The 19858-nt window shown below is 35.6% G+C and overlaps 1 protein-coding gene across 1 annotated transcript; it reads left to right on the forward strand.

Annotated features, from left to right (window-relative positions):
- Window positions 1-300: 300 nt before the first annotated feature.
- aldh3a2b (aldehyde dehydrogenase 3 family, member A2b) lies at window positions 301-17108 on the forward strand. The gene is made up of 11 exons (XM_022676132.2): window positions 301-412; window positions 2795-2957; window positions 3286-3517; window positions 7916-8001; window positions 8828-9036; window positions 9429-9546; window positions 9697-9838; window positions 10667-10833; window positions 11444-11543; window positions 12182-12420; window positions 13937-17108. Exons 2-11 carry the CDS (start codon window positions 2796-2798, stop codon window positions 13949-13951), a joined length of 1470 nt encoding a protein of 489 aa, XP_022531853.2. The 5' UTR covers window positions 301-412; window position 2795; the 3' UTR covers window positions 13952-17108.
- Window positions 17109-19858: the final 2750 nt, after the last annotated feature.

Below are 19858 nucleotides of genomic sequence, written 5' to 3' on the forward strand. Positions count from 1 at the left end.
AAAATAATGACTTGCTATCTCAAAATAATGATTTAGTATTTTAAATGAATGACTTTATATCTCAAAATAATAACTACATCAAAATAAGACAGCATCTCAAAATAATGAATTAGTATTTTAAAATAATGAAATAGAAGTTGACGTAAGAATAAGAAAAATGTGCTGGATTTGATTTTTTTTTTGTATTAATATTTTAGGTGGTGGGAATGGGTATCTTTAAGTGAGTACCGTGGCTGTACCTAAATGCTCTAAGCTCGTATTGTATCACATCCCAGGCCACGCCCCTCCTGATATCGCCCCTCCCTCTCCGTACTGTTAACGGGACGCTGATGTTTCCTATGTTTGGTTGCTAACAGCAGTGTGAGGTTCAGGATCAGGATCTCCTGGGAGCTACAGAGGAAAAGACACTCAGGTAAATGTATACTCTGTGCTGGAGCTGTTTATCAGAGGTGTATCGGAGTGTATTGCTGGTTTAGGAGTGTGTAAAGTGTCTGTGTGCTGCAGTCAGTCTGCGCAGCCACAGTCTGAGGAGCTAAATATGAGGAGAAAAGCGAGAATCTGCTTTATTCTCTCTGTTTTTTGTTGAGATAGAGGATTTGAGACAGAGCTGGCTGGTCTGTGCCCCACTGTTTCTCTGTCTGGATCTATATTTCCGCTATGTCTACATGTCTGTCCGGACAGCCAGTAACTGCTTTGCTAAACTAATGTCACATGACCTACTTCTGAATATCGCCCGGGGCTACGTTTAGTCATTAAAGGTGCAATACACTGATTTCCTATAGAACACCTGTCTTACAAAAGTTTTTTACTAATCTAATATTACCTAACAGTAGCACAAGCTGAATCATACAGAGTGATGTTTTGAGGGTATAATGCAGTTTTTGAGCTGAAAAATTTAAATATAGGGTCTGCAGCACACTTAAAAAAAAGTTAACATAATGAAAATAAATCCCATTGGACAATATCATAAACAGTTCCGGGAAAAAATAAGAGACCACTTAAAAATTATGAGTTTCTTTTATTTTACTAAATTGAAAACCTCTTGAATATAATCAAGAGGAGGTTGGATGATCAAAGTCATCAAACCAAGCTGAACTGCTTGAATTTTTGCACCAGGAGTGCAGGCATAAAGTTATCCAAAAGCAATGTGTAAGACTGGTGAAGGAGAACATGCCAAGATGCATGAAAACTGATTAAAAACCAGTGTTATTCCACCAAATATAGATTTATAGAACTCTATAGAAGTTTATGAATATAATTTTGTTTTCTTTGCATTATTTAAGGTTTGAAAGCTCTGCGTATATTTTTGTTATTTTAGCCATTTCTCATTTTCTGCAAAAAATGGCAGAAAATACAATATTTAAATTTGGAATTTGGGAGAAATGTTGTCTGTACTTTATAGAATAAAACCACAATCTTCATTTTACTTAAACATATACCTATAAATAGCAAAATCAGAGAAACTGATTCAGAAACTGAAGTGGTCTCTTAACTGTTTCCAGAGCTGTATTGTGCCTTTAAATATGGAGTATTTAAACACTCTGGCACTAAACGGTCAGTGTAACATTTATCAGTTTAATTTTTTGATCGTTTGAGGCTAAATACAAACTGTAAATTTGGTTGTAAATTCTTTATTTAATTTTTCACAGTGCTGGGTAGAGGAACCAAGTTTTCACTCATTTTTTATGATAGTTATTTTTTTCTTCTCTGCCCCTCACAATCAGGATTTTAGTTGGATTATACCATCAAATATAATCTGAAAATGGAAAAATCTGAAAATCGGGATAAGATTCACTTTTTCAATTTTTCTAAAATTCTGTTGTCAAAAGGCTGAAATGAAACTGGATGAAAACCATTTTTTCTTAACTATACTGAATGTACAAAATTAAATATTTAATTTTTACACCCAGTTCTCTAATTTTAAATTTAGCTTAAAACGTTTGGAAAATGGAACTTCACATTCCAGTTCTTGACCTTTTTTTTTGTTGATTGCTGCAACATTCTTGACTATTGCAAACCCTCAGAAACCATGGAGTTTATGCACGACTGGATCATTCATAAATTCATACATTCACACCAGGGGTGTTCGATATTGCCCTAAAATAATATCATAATATATTATATATATATTATATAATATATAATATATATAATATATATATTATATAATATATATAATATATATATTATATATATATATATATATATATATATATGTTTTTGCTATGATTTGATATTCTTGCCACTTCTTCATCACCACTTCTTTTTCACAGTTCTAGGCAAGTTAGTTTCTCTAGAATGAAGCTGAACTACTCTAAAGACTTTGTTTCCATCTTAACATTCAGTTATGCCAAAGATTGTATATATTTAAATATACACTAAATTCTTATTTTTTTACTGGATTTAATTCAGTGGATAATATTTAGGGGCTTTGAAAATGTGTGAAGTAGTCTATTAAGGTGTGTTTGAAATCCTCAATCCTGGTTCTACATTTCTAAAACCCTGGAGAATTCAGGTCCAACACACCTGCCTCTACTATTCAGATGTTGATAAAGGCCTTTGTTATCTGCATTGTGTGTATTAGATTAGAGAGTGGTTGTGCAGAATGGTAGATCACCATGTACTGCTCAATATACTGCTGAATATACTACTCAAACAAACACACTTACTGTCAGCAGCAAGTTAGGTGATACCCCTGTTTGCATATAAATGTGTTTTATTACTATGAGCAGGATGTACACAAATGCATTAATATATTCAATGCAATGCTACAACAAATCTTCTGTGTTTGCAGAATGTCTCGAGAGCAGAAGGCTGTGGAGCGCGCCAGGAAGGCATTTTCCACCGGCCGCAGTAAACCACTGGAATACCGCATTGCTCAGCTGAAGAATCTGCAGCGCTTTGTTACGGAGAGGCAAAAGGAAATTGCAGATGCTCTTCAAAAGGACCTCCACAAGGTGGGACAGAGCATGAGTTATTCATAAATTAAGAGAACATGCATTTTATAGAAAAAATCTGTTAATTACCTTGTATGTCCTTTGCATATTATTATGTTATTACACATATATAATATACAGTAAAATAAAAACACATTTTCTGCCCAATTAAGAGTAAAATCAATCATCTAGAAGCTTTAGTAAAACACTTTCTAACACCAGAATTCATAAACTGATGCAACTGAAATGGATGACAGTGGCTTTTAATGCATTTACAGTCTATGCACTTCAAATGTATATAATTATGAATCATTTTGCTAAAATCCTGTGTGTGTTTCTCTGTTGACAGAGTGAGTTTTGCACCCCTCTTCATGAAACGTTGGGTCTGGAAGGAGAGATCAACTTGGCTGTGAGTAAACTGGCTGAGTGGGCTGCTCCTCGACCAGCGACCAAAAACCTGCTGACCCTTTCAGATCAGGTGTACATTCAGCCGGAGCCGCTGGGAGTGGTGCTCATTATAGGAGCCTGGAACTACCCATGGGCCGTCACCATCCAGCCCCTGGTTGGAGCCATTGCAGCAGGTGCTTTTTATGTTTTTGTCATTCAACATGATGCTATTTTGCATAATGTTGGGTAGCATAATATATAGTTCATTAATCATTATTGCAATATTGAATTCTTAAAAGGTTTAGTGAAGTGCATTTTCTCAGGGATTGTGCACTAATTGCATTATGTTGGTGAACATATAACAAAAATAACAATTAACAGATATACAGCTCTGGAAAAAATAGGAGATCAATTCAGTTTCTGAATCAGTTTCTCTGATTTTGCTATTTATATGTTTATGTTTGAGTAAAATTAACATTGTTGTTTTAATCTATAAACTACAGAAAACATTTCTCCCAAATGTCAAATAGAAATATAGTCATTTCGAGCATTTATTTGCAGAAAATGAGAAATGACTGAAATAACAAAAAAAGATGCAGAGCTTTCAGACCTCAAATAATGCAAATAAATCAAGTTCATATTCATAAAGATTTAAGAGTTCAGAAATCAATATTTGGTGGAATAACACCGTTTTTAATTATAGTTTTCATGCATCTTGGCATGTTCTTCTCCAACAGTCTTACACACTGCTTTAGGATGAATTTATGCCACTCCTGGTGCAAAAATTTAGGCAGTTCAGCTTGGTTTGATGGCTTGTGATCCTCCATCTTCCTTATAATTATATTCCAGAGGTTTTCAATTTAGTAAAATCAAAGAAACTCATTATTTTTAAGTGGTCTCTTTTTGTTCCAGAGCTGTATATATATATATATATATATAAGGTTATGATATAGTCCAGCAAATGTAAATTATTCCTGACAAAAGCAAGAATGACAGGTCAAGAAGTAAACAAAGTGATTTCAAAGTCCTGCAGTCTGTTATACATACTTTATGATGAACTGGTGTTAGAAAAAAACTAGACCAGTTGTGGCCCAAAAACACATTGTTCTCTCTCTAAACTACGAGTAGCACTGGTTACATAGATTGTTTTTAAAACCGCTAATATATTATATAATATTTGTGAGGTGACACCATTTGTAAGCTGTGTCTACCAGGTAGCAGTGCTAATGCTTTTATTTCTGGTCTGTGTGCCTGTCTGTTAGTCTTTTGTAGGTCAGTGGCCGCCCTTTGCAAACACAACAAAATGATTTAACATTGCCAGCATGTGTGATGTACAGTGTGAGCATATTGTATTTAAGGAAAACAATTAGAACAAGGCTGTAAATGTGTAATAGAAATTACATTTAGTTATTCCTTGTGCTTGTCAAACATTTAAAAAATGTGTTTTACAAACAACAGCATAGCATAAATCAGCAAAATGGGCTTTAAAAATGTTCATGGCTGAGTATTATTTTGATCTTTCACACAAAATATTCTAAATACTCTTAATCTAACCATTATTTGACACAGATCATTTCTGTGTAGCTTTTTTGTTGTCTTTGTTTAGTAATCTATAACTGATGGACCCTAAATTTGTCAGTGTGTTTATACCTTATTTATTTCTCAGTTTAGATGTTTCAATAGTAAATTTATAATTCAACTTCAAGTAAAGATAAAGAAGGATTAAAAGGATAGGCAATAATGCCTTTTATTTACAGCACAGTGTGCTCATGTTTACCACACATGCTATATAATGCATCTCCAAATGTACACAGTGTTACACAGCTGTTCTCAGTTTGGAGGCACAGGATTGTCCAAGTTATTTCTACAGCACGTTTTAGCACAGCTGCTCTCACAAAGCAGCTTCACAGAGATCTGTGTCCAAGTCCCTAGTGAGCAAGACCAGGCACACTGTTGACAAGAAAAGCACTATCTTAGTGCAGTTAGAAGAACTAATTAAAGAAATCAAAAGGTCTCAATGTTTATTTTTAACCTTTTTTGTATAGTCCTATTGTAAGATCCACAGGCCTATGAAATTGCATTTCAGGTTATTGATAAAAGCAATATTATAATTAAAAGATTTTATAATTATATCTTAGATAATTGTCAAACATCCCAATATTTTAGGCTATATTTGCAATAACAACCTCCTTGGCGATATGAAAAACAGAAATATGTTGGCGTGTATTTAGTGTAAGTATACTAGTTTCATATATTTAGCAGAAACACAAAAATCTGTACATTTTGACTATTTTGGAAACAACAGTAAATCAAGTCTTATTATGTATTAAATAATAATAATGTAACAAAATAAATATTGTAATGTAGTAAATAATGAACTGCTTTTAATATAGAATACTGCTATGATCATTATCAAGATATTACTGCATCAGTATATACTGTTGTAGCAGACCACTAAGGTCAATAACGGAGTGTTTTCCTGTTCCTTTGATAGATACTTTTTGCTGACTATACTAGAAGCATCTGTAGACGTTTTTCCACATTTGACTAGAATTTGAATTGCATTTTGACAGCCATAATCCAGAACATGCTTAGAGAATAGGGACACGAAAGGTTTAGCAAATGCATGTTTCTAATATGCAAATAGATTTTGCTGGAAACATGCTGAAATGTGAGGTATTATGTGTTTTGCCCATAATCCCACAGACAAAACACAGATAACATTCAAAACATGTTTTTAGTTTTACGCAGTCTGCAGTCTGCCTTTACAAATGTTAGTAAAGGAATAGGTGGTTCCAAAGAGCTCAGTGAACTCCAGCATGGGGCTGTAATAGGATGACAACAAATAACATATATATATATATATATACATATATATATATGAGTATGTGGATTATTGATAAGTAAAAGCATTTATGAACAATAGCAGCTCAGTCACAAAGCAGGCCAAAAGTTACAGAGTGGGATGGCAGAATACTAAGAGACATAATCATTAATCCAAAATATATATTGGTAAATATTAATATATATATGAGAAAAAAGAATTTTATCAGATTATATATTCTCAATTATATCGACGTTGCAGCCTTATTGTGAATGCTTCCTTTTTACACTCATGGTGTTACATTTGTCACCAACAGTGTTGGTTTAACACTAGCAAATCTGCTGTATGTATGATTTAAAATATAATAGAGCCCAATTATAACTTGAGGTAAAAAGAAAAAACTACAAGATATGAATAGCCCTTAGCTAATGAATTAATGCCTAAACTTCTTTTACCTCTGATCCCGGATGCTCACCCCTTCATGTGAGCAATGACAAAACAAGATTTCAGCGTAAATTTAATAACCCTGGTGCAGTTGGTCTTTGTCTGGTTCTGCACGTTCTTACACTTTGTCCCAGTAAAATCTATTTGCTAGTAGATCATAGTACACTTCAGGTTCCCTCCCTGTTGCTAGGCTGAGTCCATACTCTCCTTGCTAATCTCTGAATGTGTGATAAGGTGCACAGTGATACGATCTTTTCAGCTTTATTGTAGCTGTCTATCTGAGACGAGCTTCTATTGACCAGTCATCTCCTACATTATTCATTGCTGTTGGTATAATGACCTCCAAAAGGAATCAGTGCTTCATGAGTTAAATCACACCTCAGGGGGTTTAGTGCCGTACATTAGCATGTGTGAGCTGGATGCACTTTGCTTTTCAAGATTTGAAATGCTAATGCTTAGATCAGCATTTTCTCCTGACTCATGAACTCATGCTCTGTGTCACAATCAGTGTCTTAAAGAGCCTTCATATTCTCAGTGAAAGATCAGTCAAGTCATTCACAGTTATTTATGCTACTGGTCAAAGGTTTTAGTAGTATAGTAGAAGGGATATTGTAAAAATCCTCAAGAAATCATATTTCGTTTAAAAAAGAGTGTTTTTTAGAAATCAGTTAATTGGATAATAGCTGGTAAGTAGCAATGGAAACAAACTGAGCTTTGAATATGGATTGGAAATTCAGAAGACTCTTGGAAACTGGAGAACACTAGTACACAAAGAGGTCTGGCTGACCCACATAGCAACAGCACCTTTAGCTCAGCTTAACATTCGGCTAACTCCCAGTTTCAGCAGTGAACAGAAGAATTAGAGGTCTGATAGGTAAAGTGCAGTAATAACATCATTGCTAAGATGAGGAAATAAAAAAGCAGCTTGTCTGGGCCATATAGCACAGCTAATGGACTACCAAACTATATGGGTGTTTCTCAGTCTCTCAATCTTTTCCACAATGTTATAATCCAAAGCACCTTTATTTGGGACCATATAGAACATTAAAGATAGTTAAAGGAGACAGTTTCTGATGAATGGCTCACAAAAAAAATGTAGTCTGACAAGACGTAAGTTTGGATTTATGTCTAAAATGCACTTCCTAAGTTAAGAACTGAAGATGTGAAAGTACGGTAGTTAACATGCTATGAAAGATAATACCACAGATTTTACACCAGACTAAATCCACATCAAATGGTTCAGTAATCTTAAATATGCAGGTTTTTTTATCTGAATTTTGGCGGACAGTTAAAGTAATTAACATACTGCCTGTTTCATTTATAGGTAATGCTGCTGTTATTAAACCATCTGAAGTGTGTGTTCACACTTCCAAGGTGATGGAGGATCTCCTGCCATTGTACATCGACAAGGTTAGAGATTACATCAATAATCACTGTAATATCATTTACACATTGCAGAGTACTTATACTCAACTGTTACACACCACTTCAGATATATGGAGGGCAGGCCTCTGAGAACAAATTCACTCTTGTTTTGACTCACACTCATTTTCTGGTTGTTTTCCTTACATAATTACTCCCATTCACTCTCACCGTGTATTCTCACTCCTACAAAACATTAATCTCCCCTATGTCCAATAGGGTTCAAACTGCATGTAAGCACAATCAGATCATGTGCTTTAGGTTACAATCCACAGCCCTACTCACCCGCACTAATATAATTGTAATTTTTATCCCTCATTCCTCCCATTCACTCCTGTTTATTTATGTTCATTATTTATTTAGGTATATGTACAAAGTTTAATAATAATTGACAATCTTGGCACCAATCAGGATTGTTACACATTTGAGTTGTAGGCAGTGTACTTATGAAACAATACATGTTAATATAGCAAAGTTTTAAAGGGGTTAGAACAATGTAAGGGGCAGAGGGGGCAACCATGTCCTCCTGTTCCGATTTAATTGAAAAAGCATCACTAAAGTGCCCTCTTGAGCAGCAAAAACAGACAAAGTTCCCTAGCTGGCCTCTAGGGTGCCCGTCTTTGCCAAAAAAAGTCTAGATGTCGATAATGTGTCTTTTTTCTGTGGCCATCTATGTGTGCTCTTCTGTCCTTTCTGTAAAATAGGGTGCCGCTTTGACAGTTTTTACTTTTTTGTCCCTGCCCGCCACCGTTTGTGTTAAAGTAATGGGCACCTAGCGGAGACACATTGTTGATTCTGATGGTGGTTATTTCAGGAGATGTACCCTGTGGTTGTTGGTGGAGTTCCAGAGACTCAGGAGCTGCTTAAGCAGCGCTTTGATCACATCTTCTACACTGGCAACTGCGCAGTGGGCAAGGTGATCATGGAGGCAGCCGCTAAACATTTAACACCTGTTACTCTGGAGCTGGGAGGAAAGAGCCCCTGTTACATCGATAAGAACTGTGACCTAGCCGTTGCCTGTCGGTAAGTCCATTCAGACTACAAGAATCAATCTCTGGATCAGGGGTCAGCAATAGGTGGCCTGCAATTCACTAGCCAGGGCAGCCGTAGTGTATTGGACGTGACCCTGCCGACACAGGTTCGATCCAGCAAGAAGAGCGTATTTTTTCCTTTCTTTTTGGGTTTACCTGTTTTGAATTCAACTGTTCTGCAATTGGGTTCAACAACCCTCTGGGCTGGAGAACTACTAATCTGCATTTTCCAAAACAGAATTATTTTTTTGTGGCCCGCCACACATTGGCTTTGAAAACTTAATTGCCGACCCCTGCTATAAGACTAAGAATTTTTGAGATTTCAGTTAAAGAAGGATTATTAAACAATCAAATAATCCTAACATTAATGTTTCATCACTGCAGGCGTATTGCGTGGGGGAAATACACAAACTGTGGTCAGACTTGCATCGCCCCAGACTACATCCTGTGTGACCCCAGCATTCAAGACAGAGTGGTTGAAGAGATCAGAAAGAGTGTGAAGGTATGATTATTACTGAATACTGGATACAAAGCTATTTTTCACAAATTCACAAAAGTGTATTGTCATGTGGTTTGTCAGCTGATTGTATGTAGGGTTATAACTGATCATATGTGATACTTCCTCATTTTTTGGGGCTTTGCTTTCTCACAGGATTTCTACACTGAAAATCCCAAGAACTGTCCAGATTACGGACGCATCATCAACCAGCGCCACTTCAAGCGAGTGATGGCATTGATTGAAGGCAGCACTGTGGCTGTAGGAGGAGAAAATGATGAGTCACAATGCTACATTGGTATGAGCTTGAATCCAATTTTACTACTATCGTTTTGCTACAATATTCATATATTATCATTAAAGTACACACAACCATATTTAACAATATTGGGACATGGAGGTAAATAATTGAAATGTACAAAATAGTAAATACATTTTACTACAAGGAAAAATGTAGGACATCTCCTCATTTATTACTACTTAACATCTTTAAAATGACCACATAATCTGCTGATGATTAGAAATGATAAAAGATATCAGACATTTTAACCCACAGTAAAAACACACACAGCAGCATATGTCTTGGGTGGGTCCTGAGTAATATTAAGATATCAAAAATGTGTTAGATTAGATTAGATTCTTTATTGTCCTCAAAGAGGGAATTTGTTTTCACAGCCTGTGCCATTGTGAACATTGCACTTAGACATATAAGATTGGACACAGAGAATCACATACAGTATACACATACATACTTACATATACTTACATTCATTTTAATAGAAAACAACTAATATACAGACATTAAGTACAGACAACAAGAACCATGAATAAAGCACATTTAAACACATAAGACAACATTTGTTATTTCTTTTGAGAGCAGGCATTAGGACATGGCTTGTGAAGCAGGCTTTTTTACAATTATAGTTTGACATTTGTAATGAAACAGGTTCAACTGTACAGCCTAATAGACTCAATCATGCTCAAATCATATCATATCACAATAAATATTGATATCAAATTACTGTCCAGCTCTAATTAAAAGTAAATAATAGTTATACTTGTGTCAATCCCTTACTGCAGGTGGTAGATTAACTCTGCTGATTGTAAAATATTCTTGTCTGTGAAGCCCCTACAGTCCTCAGAGATGTGAAGCCTCAGGCGAAGGTGATGCAGGAGGAGATCTTTGGGCCCCTGTTGCCCATCCTGAGTGTCAGCAGTGTGGAGGAGGCCATCAAATTTATCAACGAGAGAGAGAAACCTCTGGCCCTCTACATCTTCACTCAAGACAATAAGGTAAACTAAAGAATCTGTTAGGGATTTTGTTATTAGTTAAAGTTAAAGTTGTTATTAGAAAATACAGCTATACTTTTTATTTAAAAAAATCCATAATCATATTTTTGAAACTGATTATTCAGCCCTGGTACAAATAAAAATATATATATTTTATTTGTTGACTGTCTTTAGCTTTTGCTTTATTGTTGGGTTTCTTTTGAAGTATGTAATTGTAAATACATAATCACTTATTTACTAAGATTTTATGTAATTAATTACATTTACATTGACTGTTTTCCTGTTTGTTTAAGCCAAAATATAATAAAGAATGTTTTTGCACAACATACAAGTACAAAAAAAATGCTTTTTCTACCTACAAAACTAGCATTCTCATTTCAACTTACACTGTGTTGAAATTTAAGAATGTTTAATTTAAAACTGGCACATTTACTGTATAGGAGCACATAAGGAGTTTTTTGAGGACTTTAATGAGCACTATAAATACAAAATATTGAGTAGAATTAAATATGACTTTATTTAAATTGATTCTTTTTTTTATTAAATAGTACTGTGCAAGTTTTAAAAATCTATCTTCTAAAAGTGTTTTTTCCCTCTTTTTTTCTGGGTTTAGCTGATCCAGCGTATGATCGCGGAGACGTCTAGTGGTGGAGTGCTGGCCAATGACTGCTTGGTCCACTTCTCAGTCAGCTCTCTGCCGTTTGGTGGTGTTGGTGAGCAGACGCCTCATATTCTACATTACATACAACTATATATACTCTTAATGGTGTTTATCCACTTTAAATAACTACTTTTACTAGGACTTATCTTTAACCAATTTAAATTGTATTAAGCAAATTGTATTATCTGAGAAAACCACTATCAAATAAAGTGGATGTTGTGTAGCTGAGTAGCTGCAGATCAGCTAAATTTCACCATGTCCAGAACATGCCAGGCATCATTTAGAGAGGCCACAGATAGCAAGTGAATCATGGCCCAGTTCTGTCCCACTGTTACTGCTCACATTTGGCCAACATACTGCTGTGAAATGATGTGGATGACTGGGAAATAAGCACAGCTTGCTACAGCTGAGACAGTTTTGGCACAAAATAGGACTGATTTTCACATATTTTGAACATAATAGGTTACATGAGTTCAAATAGCTGCTATCTCTGAGCTTGGTTTAGATCACAGTGCACATGTCATTGATATAATTACTCATCATTTCTTTTAATGCTCTGTATTTGTAACAGATTTTACTTTTATACTGTAATTTAAAGCCCCCCAGCACTGTTCTTTGGATCATTTTACTAAAAACTATTCACCCAGCTTCAGTGCTTGACCTAATCTAGGTCTGTGGCTCCCCCTGCAGGCAACAGTGGGATGGGCAGCTATCATGGAAAGTTCAGCTTTGACCAGCTGAGTCACCTGAGGGGCTGCCTCATCAAGCAGCTGAAAATGGAGGGCATGAACCAAGTGCGCTACCCACCACACACAGCCAAGAAGATAGGCTGGGCTCGCTTCTTCATCCTCAGACAGGTGGAGCTGAGCAAACTGGGTATCGTGGCTCTACTGGGCGTGCTGGCTGTTGTTGCTGCAGTTATGCTACAGGTAAAAAAATACGACTAAATTCTCTTATTTCATGAAAAAAAAAGATTTACTCATTATAAGGAAAAAATCTTGGAGAAATATAAAATGTCATCATTATTTGATTATTTGGATTGTTTTGGAACAATTTATAATATAACCCAAGTTTCAAATAGCTGAGACACTGTGTACAATGTAAATAATTAAATAAAAGCAGAATGCAGTGATTAGCACATCTCATGAATAAAATATGGGTATGTATTATTTAATATCAAACATAGAACACATTTTATCTTACCATCTTACCACCTTACTTATTTAGAAAGTGATGATAGCAACACTTCTCAAAAAAGTTAAAATGGGACAACAAAAGACTTTTAAACTTTTAAACTTTTAGACAAAGTTATACTGCACTCTGCCTATCAAAAATACTCTTTTTATACCCAGTCATATGAGTTTGCTCCTTTTTAAATAGTACCACTTACTTTTCCAGTCCTTTGTTGCCGTAATCCTAATTTTCAGAGTCCAGAATCCTAAATGAGCTGTTTTCCATGAAATAGTAAAATATGGGTTTTTAAGATTTGCAAATCATTGTATTTGTAACATGGAAGCAATCCATATAAAGAACAAGAATTTTCTCTGTTTTGTTGCTATGTTTATTTTAAATTCCTAATGGAAACCTCCACCAGGGTGGACTCAAGTTCAGAGTGCAGAGAAGAGTTACAACAGGGACAAAATGGAGTTAGCTTTCACAGTGTTAAAGGGTTGTGTGCAATCAGCTACTCTTTGGGGGGTTGTGGTGCACTTTTAACTGTGTGGGGAGTTTTTGAGAAGAAACAAAATGGCAGAGGCACTGCCACAGTTTAGACAAAGAAAAAAAAGGCGGGAAAACGAGAGCAAAGGTGCCTTAAAACAAACTAAAGGAAAAAGAGGTCAAACCGTAAGCACACAGTTTGTTCCAAAGAACTAAAAGACAAATATTCAGGAAGAGGGAAATGAATATCTTTTGGAGATAAACTTTGTTTCTTTTACTTAAAGTATAAGGAGAGAGAAAAAACAGATTACAGCCTCAAGGGAGAACACCCAAGGAGGCTTGAGATAGAAACTAAGGCTAGTTATCTCTTTTCTTTTTTTTCAAACTAACTAGAAAAGCTTTCAGCTACCAGTGTGACCTGAACAGTATCAAGATTCTGCATTGTCTGAACAGTGGGCAGTCTTTATAAAGGCACTAGCCAGGTGTAATTAATCAGCCTGATCATTGCAAGTGGTAGAGTGTGGCCTCCCTCTAGTGGCTGGAGGACCACCGTGCGAGCACCCCTTACAGTATTCTGCTTTTTATTTACATTTGTTTACATTTTACACAGCATCCCAGCCTTTTTGGAGTTGGTGATGTAATAGAAAAACATTTACATAAAAGTGCAGAAAATAAAAATAATAGTCAGTATTTTTGTTTTTTTGGACTTTATGTATGATTGTTGTCATTGTTATTTTGTTCACTGATACATTTATGACAACTGACACACTGATCTTTTCTTTACAGAGATACTTTGATTAGTAAAAGAGCGAAGTTGTATGCTGAAAGTTTACCTCAGAGGGTGAAGAAAACTACAACAACCAGATAGGATTTTGGTCACATAGTGGTCTGTATCCCTGCTTAAGTGCTGCTCCACTCCCCAGCCTTAATCTGAAACTGCAAACGGTGTTGATCCCAGCCATTGTAAATCACCTCTCATATATAACAATGCTGCAACTAATGAAGGATGTGAGATTGGTTAATATTCATAGCACTTTACTCTGTGATGATTTTCTTTTACATCCTTTAGCTCTGACTGACTGAAGTACAATTTCTTTTTATTTTGTTTTTAAATATAAATAGTTTTTAATGAAGGAAAAGAAAGAAACATTTCACTTTTGCTTCAGAGCTCTTCCGTTGTAGCATCACGCATCACAGTGTTTCTACATACACACAATAATCATGCGTAATATCACTGTCCAAGTGTGCATTTCAAGAGGGCTTAGTATAAGTAACAGGTTTTTGTTTTGTTTATTGAAGTGGTCATAAAACTGTGAGATTCTTTTCTGCTTGCAGTGCAGGGACCAAGTTGTTGATTGAGTACAGTATAGGCAATACACTATATCAATATAGCAATGATTGTTTTTATTGTTTTCTAAAATGTCATGTAAAGTAAAATGTTTAAAGCTAGAAAATCATGTATGCTCACGCAGCAGGTACAACAGTGGTAAAGATGTTTTTAGTCTGATCCAGCTGTCTTTTTAATGTGAACTATATGCATCATTTGTCTGAACAGTTGTTCATAAAATGTTCCTAAATTGACATGCTTGTGCAAAATAGCAGTGCTTTACATCAGGTTTTAGTTTAATCTCTTCCAGCATCACAGAGCTGTTAACATCACAGTATTCCACAGTCTGACAGCTAAGCCTATCGCCCAATCAGGGAGTGTTGAACACTAGACCTCCTAATTTAGTTTAAACAGAGACATCACCCCAAAAATATATGATTATAATGTTACCTCTCTGTACTGCCACTCAAAACCACCCTCACTGCTATCAGTGATGTTGTTTACGATAAAATCTAATTTTATCTTTAGTTTTATTGTCACATCTGATTAACACAAGGGCAGAAACACAATAAATAGAAATATAGAAAATCTAGAATTTCTTTAATATCTATTCTGCATTGTTGAAGATATATAAAATATCTAAAACTATAGATATACAGTTGTATACATCGCTATTTACATATAAACAACTGGATAATATGTGACAGAGTGAGTGGGAGAAAAGTGTTGGTGGGTGCAGGGTGCATAGTGAGTTTGTGCAGGGGTTGAGATGTGGTAACTTATTGGTGAGATAAGCCCTATCCGGATGGGATTATTTTCTCAGGGGGATGTCTGTAAAAAATATTTCACACTTCTACTCAGTGATAAAACTCTTGCATATGGACTGCTATTGAAATAACAGGGGGACCAGTGAGTTTTTTTTGGCTTTCTCGGTCACAGTTTTTTGGCTTATCACGTTCAGTAGCTCCTCCATTTCCACTCTCCGTGGAAACACGCACCCAAAATGTAATTATGGTGCGTGGCAGTGGACAAATAGCTATTTTATTAAACACGATGTGACGAAACTCAGAGATCTGCGTCCGGACGGGACCAAAATTACGGGAATTTTCAGAAAAACACATACATGGTTGTTCCGGACAAGATTAAAATTACAGAGGACCCCCCATAAAAAAGAAATTTACCCCATGACTCCCTGAGAAACTAATCCCATCCAGATAGGGCTATAGATGAAAAGAGTTTATGGTGGACTGTGGACTGAACACTGCTACTGGCTGTTTAACAGTTATTAGATATGTATCAAACACTGCATATGAAAATTTTAATTGAAAATATCAGATTCGGTGTGTTTGAGCCATTTACACACATATCTGTGTCACGCATGACAAGAAAAAAAACGGATTTGGGTCTTTTTTTACCCGTTCTGTGAATGTAGAGCTGAGTATTTCCAAACCCAGATGATTAAAGCACTGCTTCTTCTAACTTGAAAATGATTATCATCTAATTACTCGACCCTTGACAGGGTTAATAGTGTTGGTGTTAAAGCAGTAGGAACACTAAACTGTGCAGTAGTGTGGTCTTTGTCTGCAGTTGCTCATAGCAATGTCCTGATCTGATATGCAAGTAATAGGCTTCGTGAACATTAAGGAGAAGTTTCCCAGACAGAGATTAAGCCTAGTCTTGGACTACACAGCATTTTTGGAATGAATATAATATTTAATATAGGACTAGGATTAATCTTTGCCTGAGAGACTGACCCTAAAAGACATATCATAGATATCATAGGAAAGTAAATAGCTTCCTTTATTGGAAAAAAAACAAACCTTCACAGGATTCAAAGCATACAATTTGGTCCTTAGTCCATATATGGAAAATAAGTCAGATTTACTGACATGGACAGATTACCATCCATTAAAATAAAGACGATTTGGTTTGTGATTTTTTTTAGGTGCAGGGTCAGATGTCATTTCAGAAGTGGTTTCTCAATGTAATTTTTTTTATTTTTATTATTTAGTAACAGTATCAGGTAAGTAAGTGCCATACAGGTTGGTTCACATGCTCAAATGTATCATCAAACAAGAACATAAACACAAAATGTCCACTGGGCTGCTCAAAAAATCTGTGTTAGCAGGACCAGCTTTACAGGAAAAACTACAGTTCTTACATTACTACCTGTTTGCTACATTTTAACTATTCCCAGAAAACAATATTTTCTTTAGAAAATTTAGAGATGTGCTTTAAAAAAGGACTAAAGGAAGAAGAGAGGCTGGAAAATGGTAATACAAATAATTGCTTATAAACTGTTCTTGTTTTAAGAGACAAAAATATAACTGGACCTCAGGGGAAAAAGTGAAAGAAATGGATAAAACACATAGGACTCTCTACTGCGTATGAAGTATCACTTGATTGGGACAGCCCTAGTCAACAACCAGTGCAGATGTAATGCTCTTTATTTCTGTTAATTAAATGTACCTGTTATGAATGTCAGAAACTGTATTGTAAAAGAAAATGAAATGAAACTGCATTCCTATTGTCTTTTTTTTTTCACATTTTAAACCTCATTTAAACGACTGATTTTGATTAAGTGAATTTTATGAAGCTGCAAAGGCATTTTTACCTGTAAAATAAATGTAAAATAAATGTAAATGAGAGGTTTATTTGTGATTTTGTGATGTTTCCTTCTTACCAATTTAATCTATATTCAGTCTTCCTCCTATTTAAGACATGCTTCCTTACATGAAGTCACATAAAGCCACATAAATCCAGTCACCCTAATCTTTTTGAGCAGATGTTCAAATGCACACATAGCTTGTCCGTTTGTCATAGAGAAGTATTGCCAATAAAAAATAAATAATAATAAAAAAAAAATTATTGTCATTTAGAGCATTTATTTGCAGTTCAAAAAAGAGTTCAAAAATCAATATTTGGTGGAATAACCCTAGTTTTTGATCACAGTTTTTATGCATCTTGGCATGCACTTCTCCACCAGTCTTACACAATGCTTTTGGTGGATAACTTTATGCCACTCCTGGTGCAAAAAAATACCAACGGTTAAGCTTGGTTTGATGGCTTGTGATCATCCCTCTACTCTTGATTATAATCCAAAGGTTTTCAGTTTGGTAAAATCAAGGAAAAACATCATCATAAAGTGGTCTTTTAGTTTTTCCAGAGCTGTGGATTTTAGTTTTTCTGCTCCAGATATTCATATTCTATTGGCAGTAATTCTCTATGTGTGTGTGCACCTGTGTTAGCACTGCATGCATTCTTTAGGGTGGTGTCCACAAATATTTGGACATATAGAGTTCCTTATTGTATTACTGTGTTATATATATTTTGTAAGTGACAGTTTGGATAAAAGGGTTTTATTGGTATGTGGTATTTATAGCACCAAGCTTTTCCTTCTTGGATCAGAAGATAAATATGCTGCACTGAGACAGAGGTCAAACCACATATTCATGTGAGGAATTAGGAAGTAGAACTGGTCCTGCAAGCTGACACTTGTTTCGATGAAACCAGCAATCAAAGCTGCCACAGCTATGCCCTGTAGCATTTCACTATGCCTGCATTTATACACGCTACATAAACTATGAGGAAGTTGTGTATTTTGAGTCAATACAATCAACCAGCATTAGTCATATGTAGACTGATCAGACTCCCAGAACAAGCTATTTCTAAGAAGTGATGTGGTCACTTCTTTGAATTATTAAACTTGTTTATATGGAATGGGTCGTTAATTGTAAATATGACTAGAATATTCCTGTTCAGAGATAAGCCAGCATGTTAACTTGCTACATAAACATAACGTCCATTTATCCATCCATGTATCTATCTATACTGTATCATATGCAAACCAAAAGTGCACCCTATAGATTGTATCTATGCCTATATGTCTTCTCATTTAATATTACTACATATAATATATGTCATATTACATATAATATTAGTCATTGCAGTAAGTCACAAAAACGTTAGTGAAGTCAGGTTCTGATTGTGCATATATAGTTGGAGATTACAAATGCCACTCAAACTCATCCCAAATGTATTCGATGAAGCACCATCATTCCAAAGAAAACAGTTCTCAAAGAGGTGTCATGACACATAATAGTATATATTTCTAATTTAGTTGAACAAGTAACAGAACCTTTTCATATTTTTATACTTTTTATTCACAGACAAATCTGAAATGTGTCTTGTTTTGTGTTTGTCAGGCCAGCCACTTCCTGTCTGCCTGCTATAGACTCAATTCAACTTAATTCAGTGCCTCAGAACTACACTCCCCAGAATTCCCCTGTGCTCTCTTCCCCAGACTCTCCCAGTCATGTGCCACTGCATCTCATCAACTCTCCATCATACTAAATAGTCTGATTGTTCTAACCTGTGCTGCTCTGGATAAATACCATATCAAATATTATTTTCTGTTCTCTGTGCCCGGTATTAAATCTAGTTCCCTAGCTCTTCTGCCTCGCATTCTCTTTATCTTCTCTGCCTTTCGTTTTTAACCTCTGCTTGTTTCTATATTGACTACTGCTTTAGCTTAGCACTTCTGTTTGTTATTGTGTTCTGGTTTAGACCAGTGCCTGTTTTTGGACCTTGCTCTCTGCCTTGCCCATGGTATGTTGTTGGTTCATGCCTTACTGTTGCTAGCTACACCTGTGCCTGTTTTTTCCTGTAGTACTGTTACCATCTTTAATAAATTATCTGTTTCTTATCTGCATGTGTCTAATCCCTTGTCTGGCATTCGTGACAGTGTTATAAGAAGCTACTATCTAATTATGAGTAGGCCCACCTTGTGCCACCACAACAAATTTATTTGGAAGCTATGTAATTACAAAGACTTTAGATATGCTATATAGATTGCCTATGGGAGATGGGGTGGCAACTGCTTCCCTTGGTGCCCACATGGTTGAAAAAAGTCCAAGTGGCCACAAAAAAATAGAAAGTCCCATATTGGCTGCACTTTTTGTGTGAAAATTTGACTGTGTACTAGGCTGCCACTTTTTGCAATAATTATGCTGATGAGTCTTAATGAGTTTCCACCTGTGGGTGGCCTTTTGTCTTTCCAGTATGAAGTGCCATCCATTCCACCCCTACCTGTGCCTTGTCAAGAGTTAATTACTTGAATTTCTTGTCTCTTAATGTGTTTGAGGGCATCAGTTGTGAAGTTGTGAAGAGGTAGAGATGGTATACAGTGAATAGTTCTATTTGAGTAATGTTCTAATCTATATTATGGCAATAACTTCTTAACTACGTAAAGAAAAAATATTACTTAAAAAAAAAAGTCAATTCGTAAAATATCAAGAATTTTGAAAGTATCCTCAAGTGCAGTTGCACTAAACACGTTATGAGGAAACTGGCTCTCATCAGGACCGCCCCAGAAAAGGAAA

The sequence above is a fragment of the Astyanax mexicanus genome, chromosome 17, assembly GCF_023375975.1.
Source record: "Astyanax mexicanus isolate ESR-SI-001 chromosome 17, AstMex3_surface, whole genome shotgun sequence".
Classification (NCBI taxonomy): Eukaryota; Metazoa; Chordata; class Actinopteri; order Characiformes; family Acestrorhamphidae; genus Astyanax; species Astyanax mexicanus.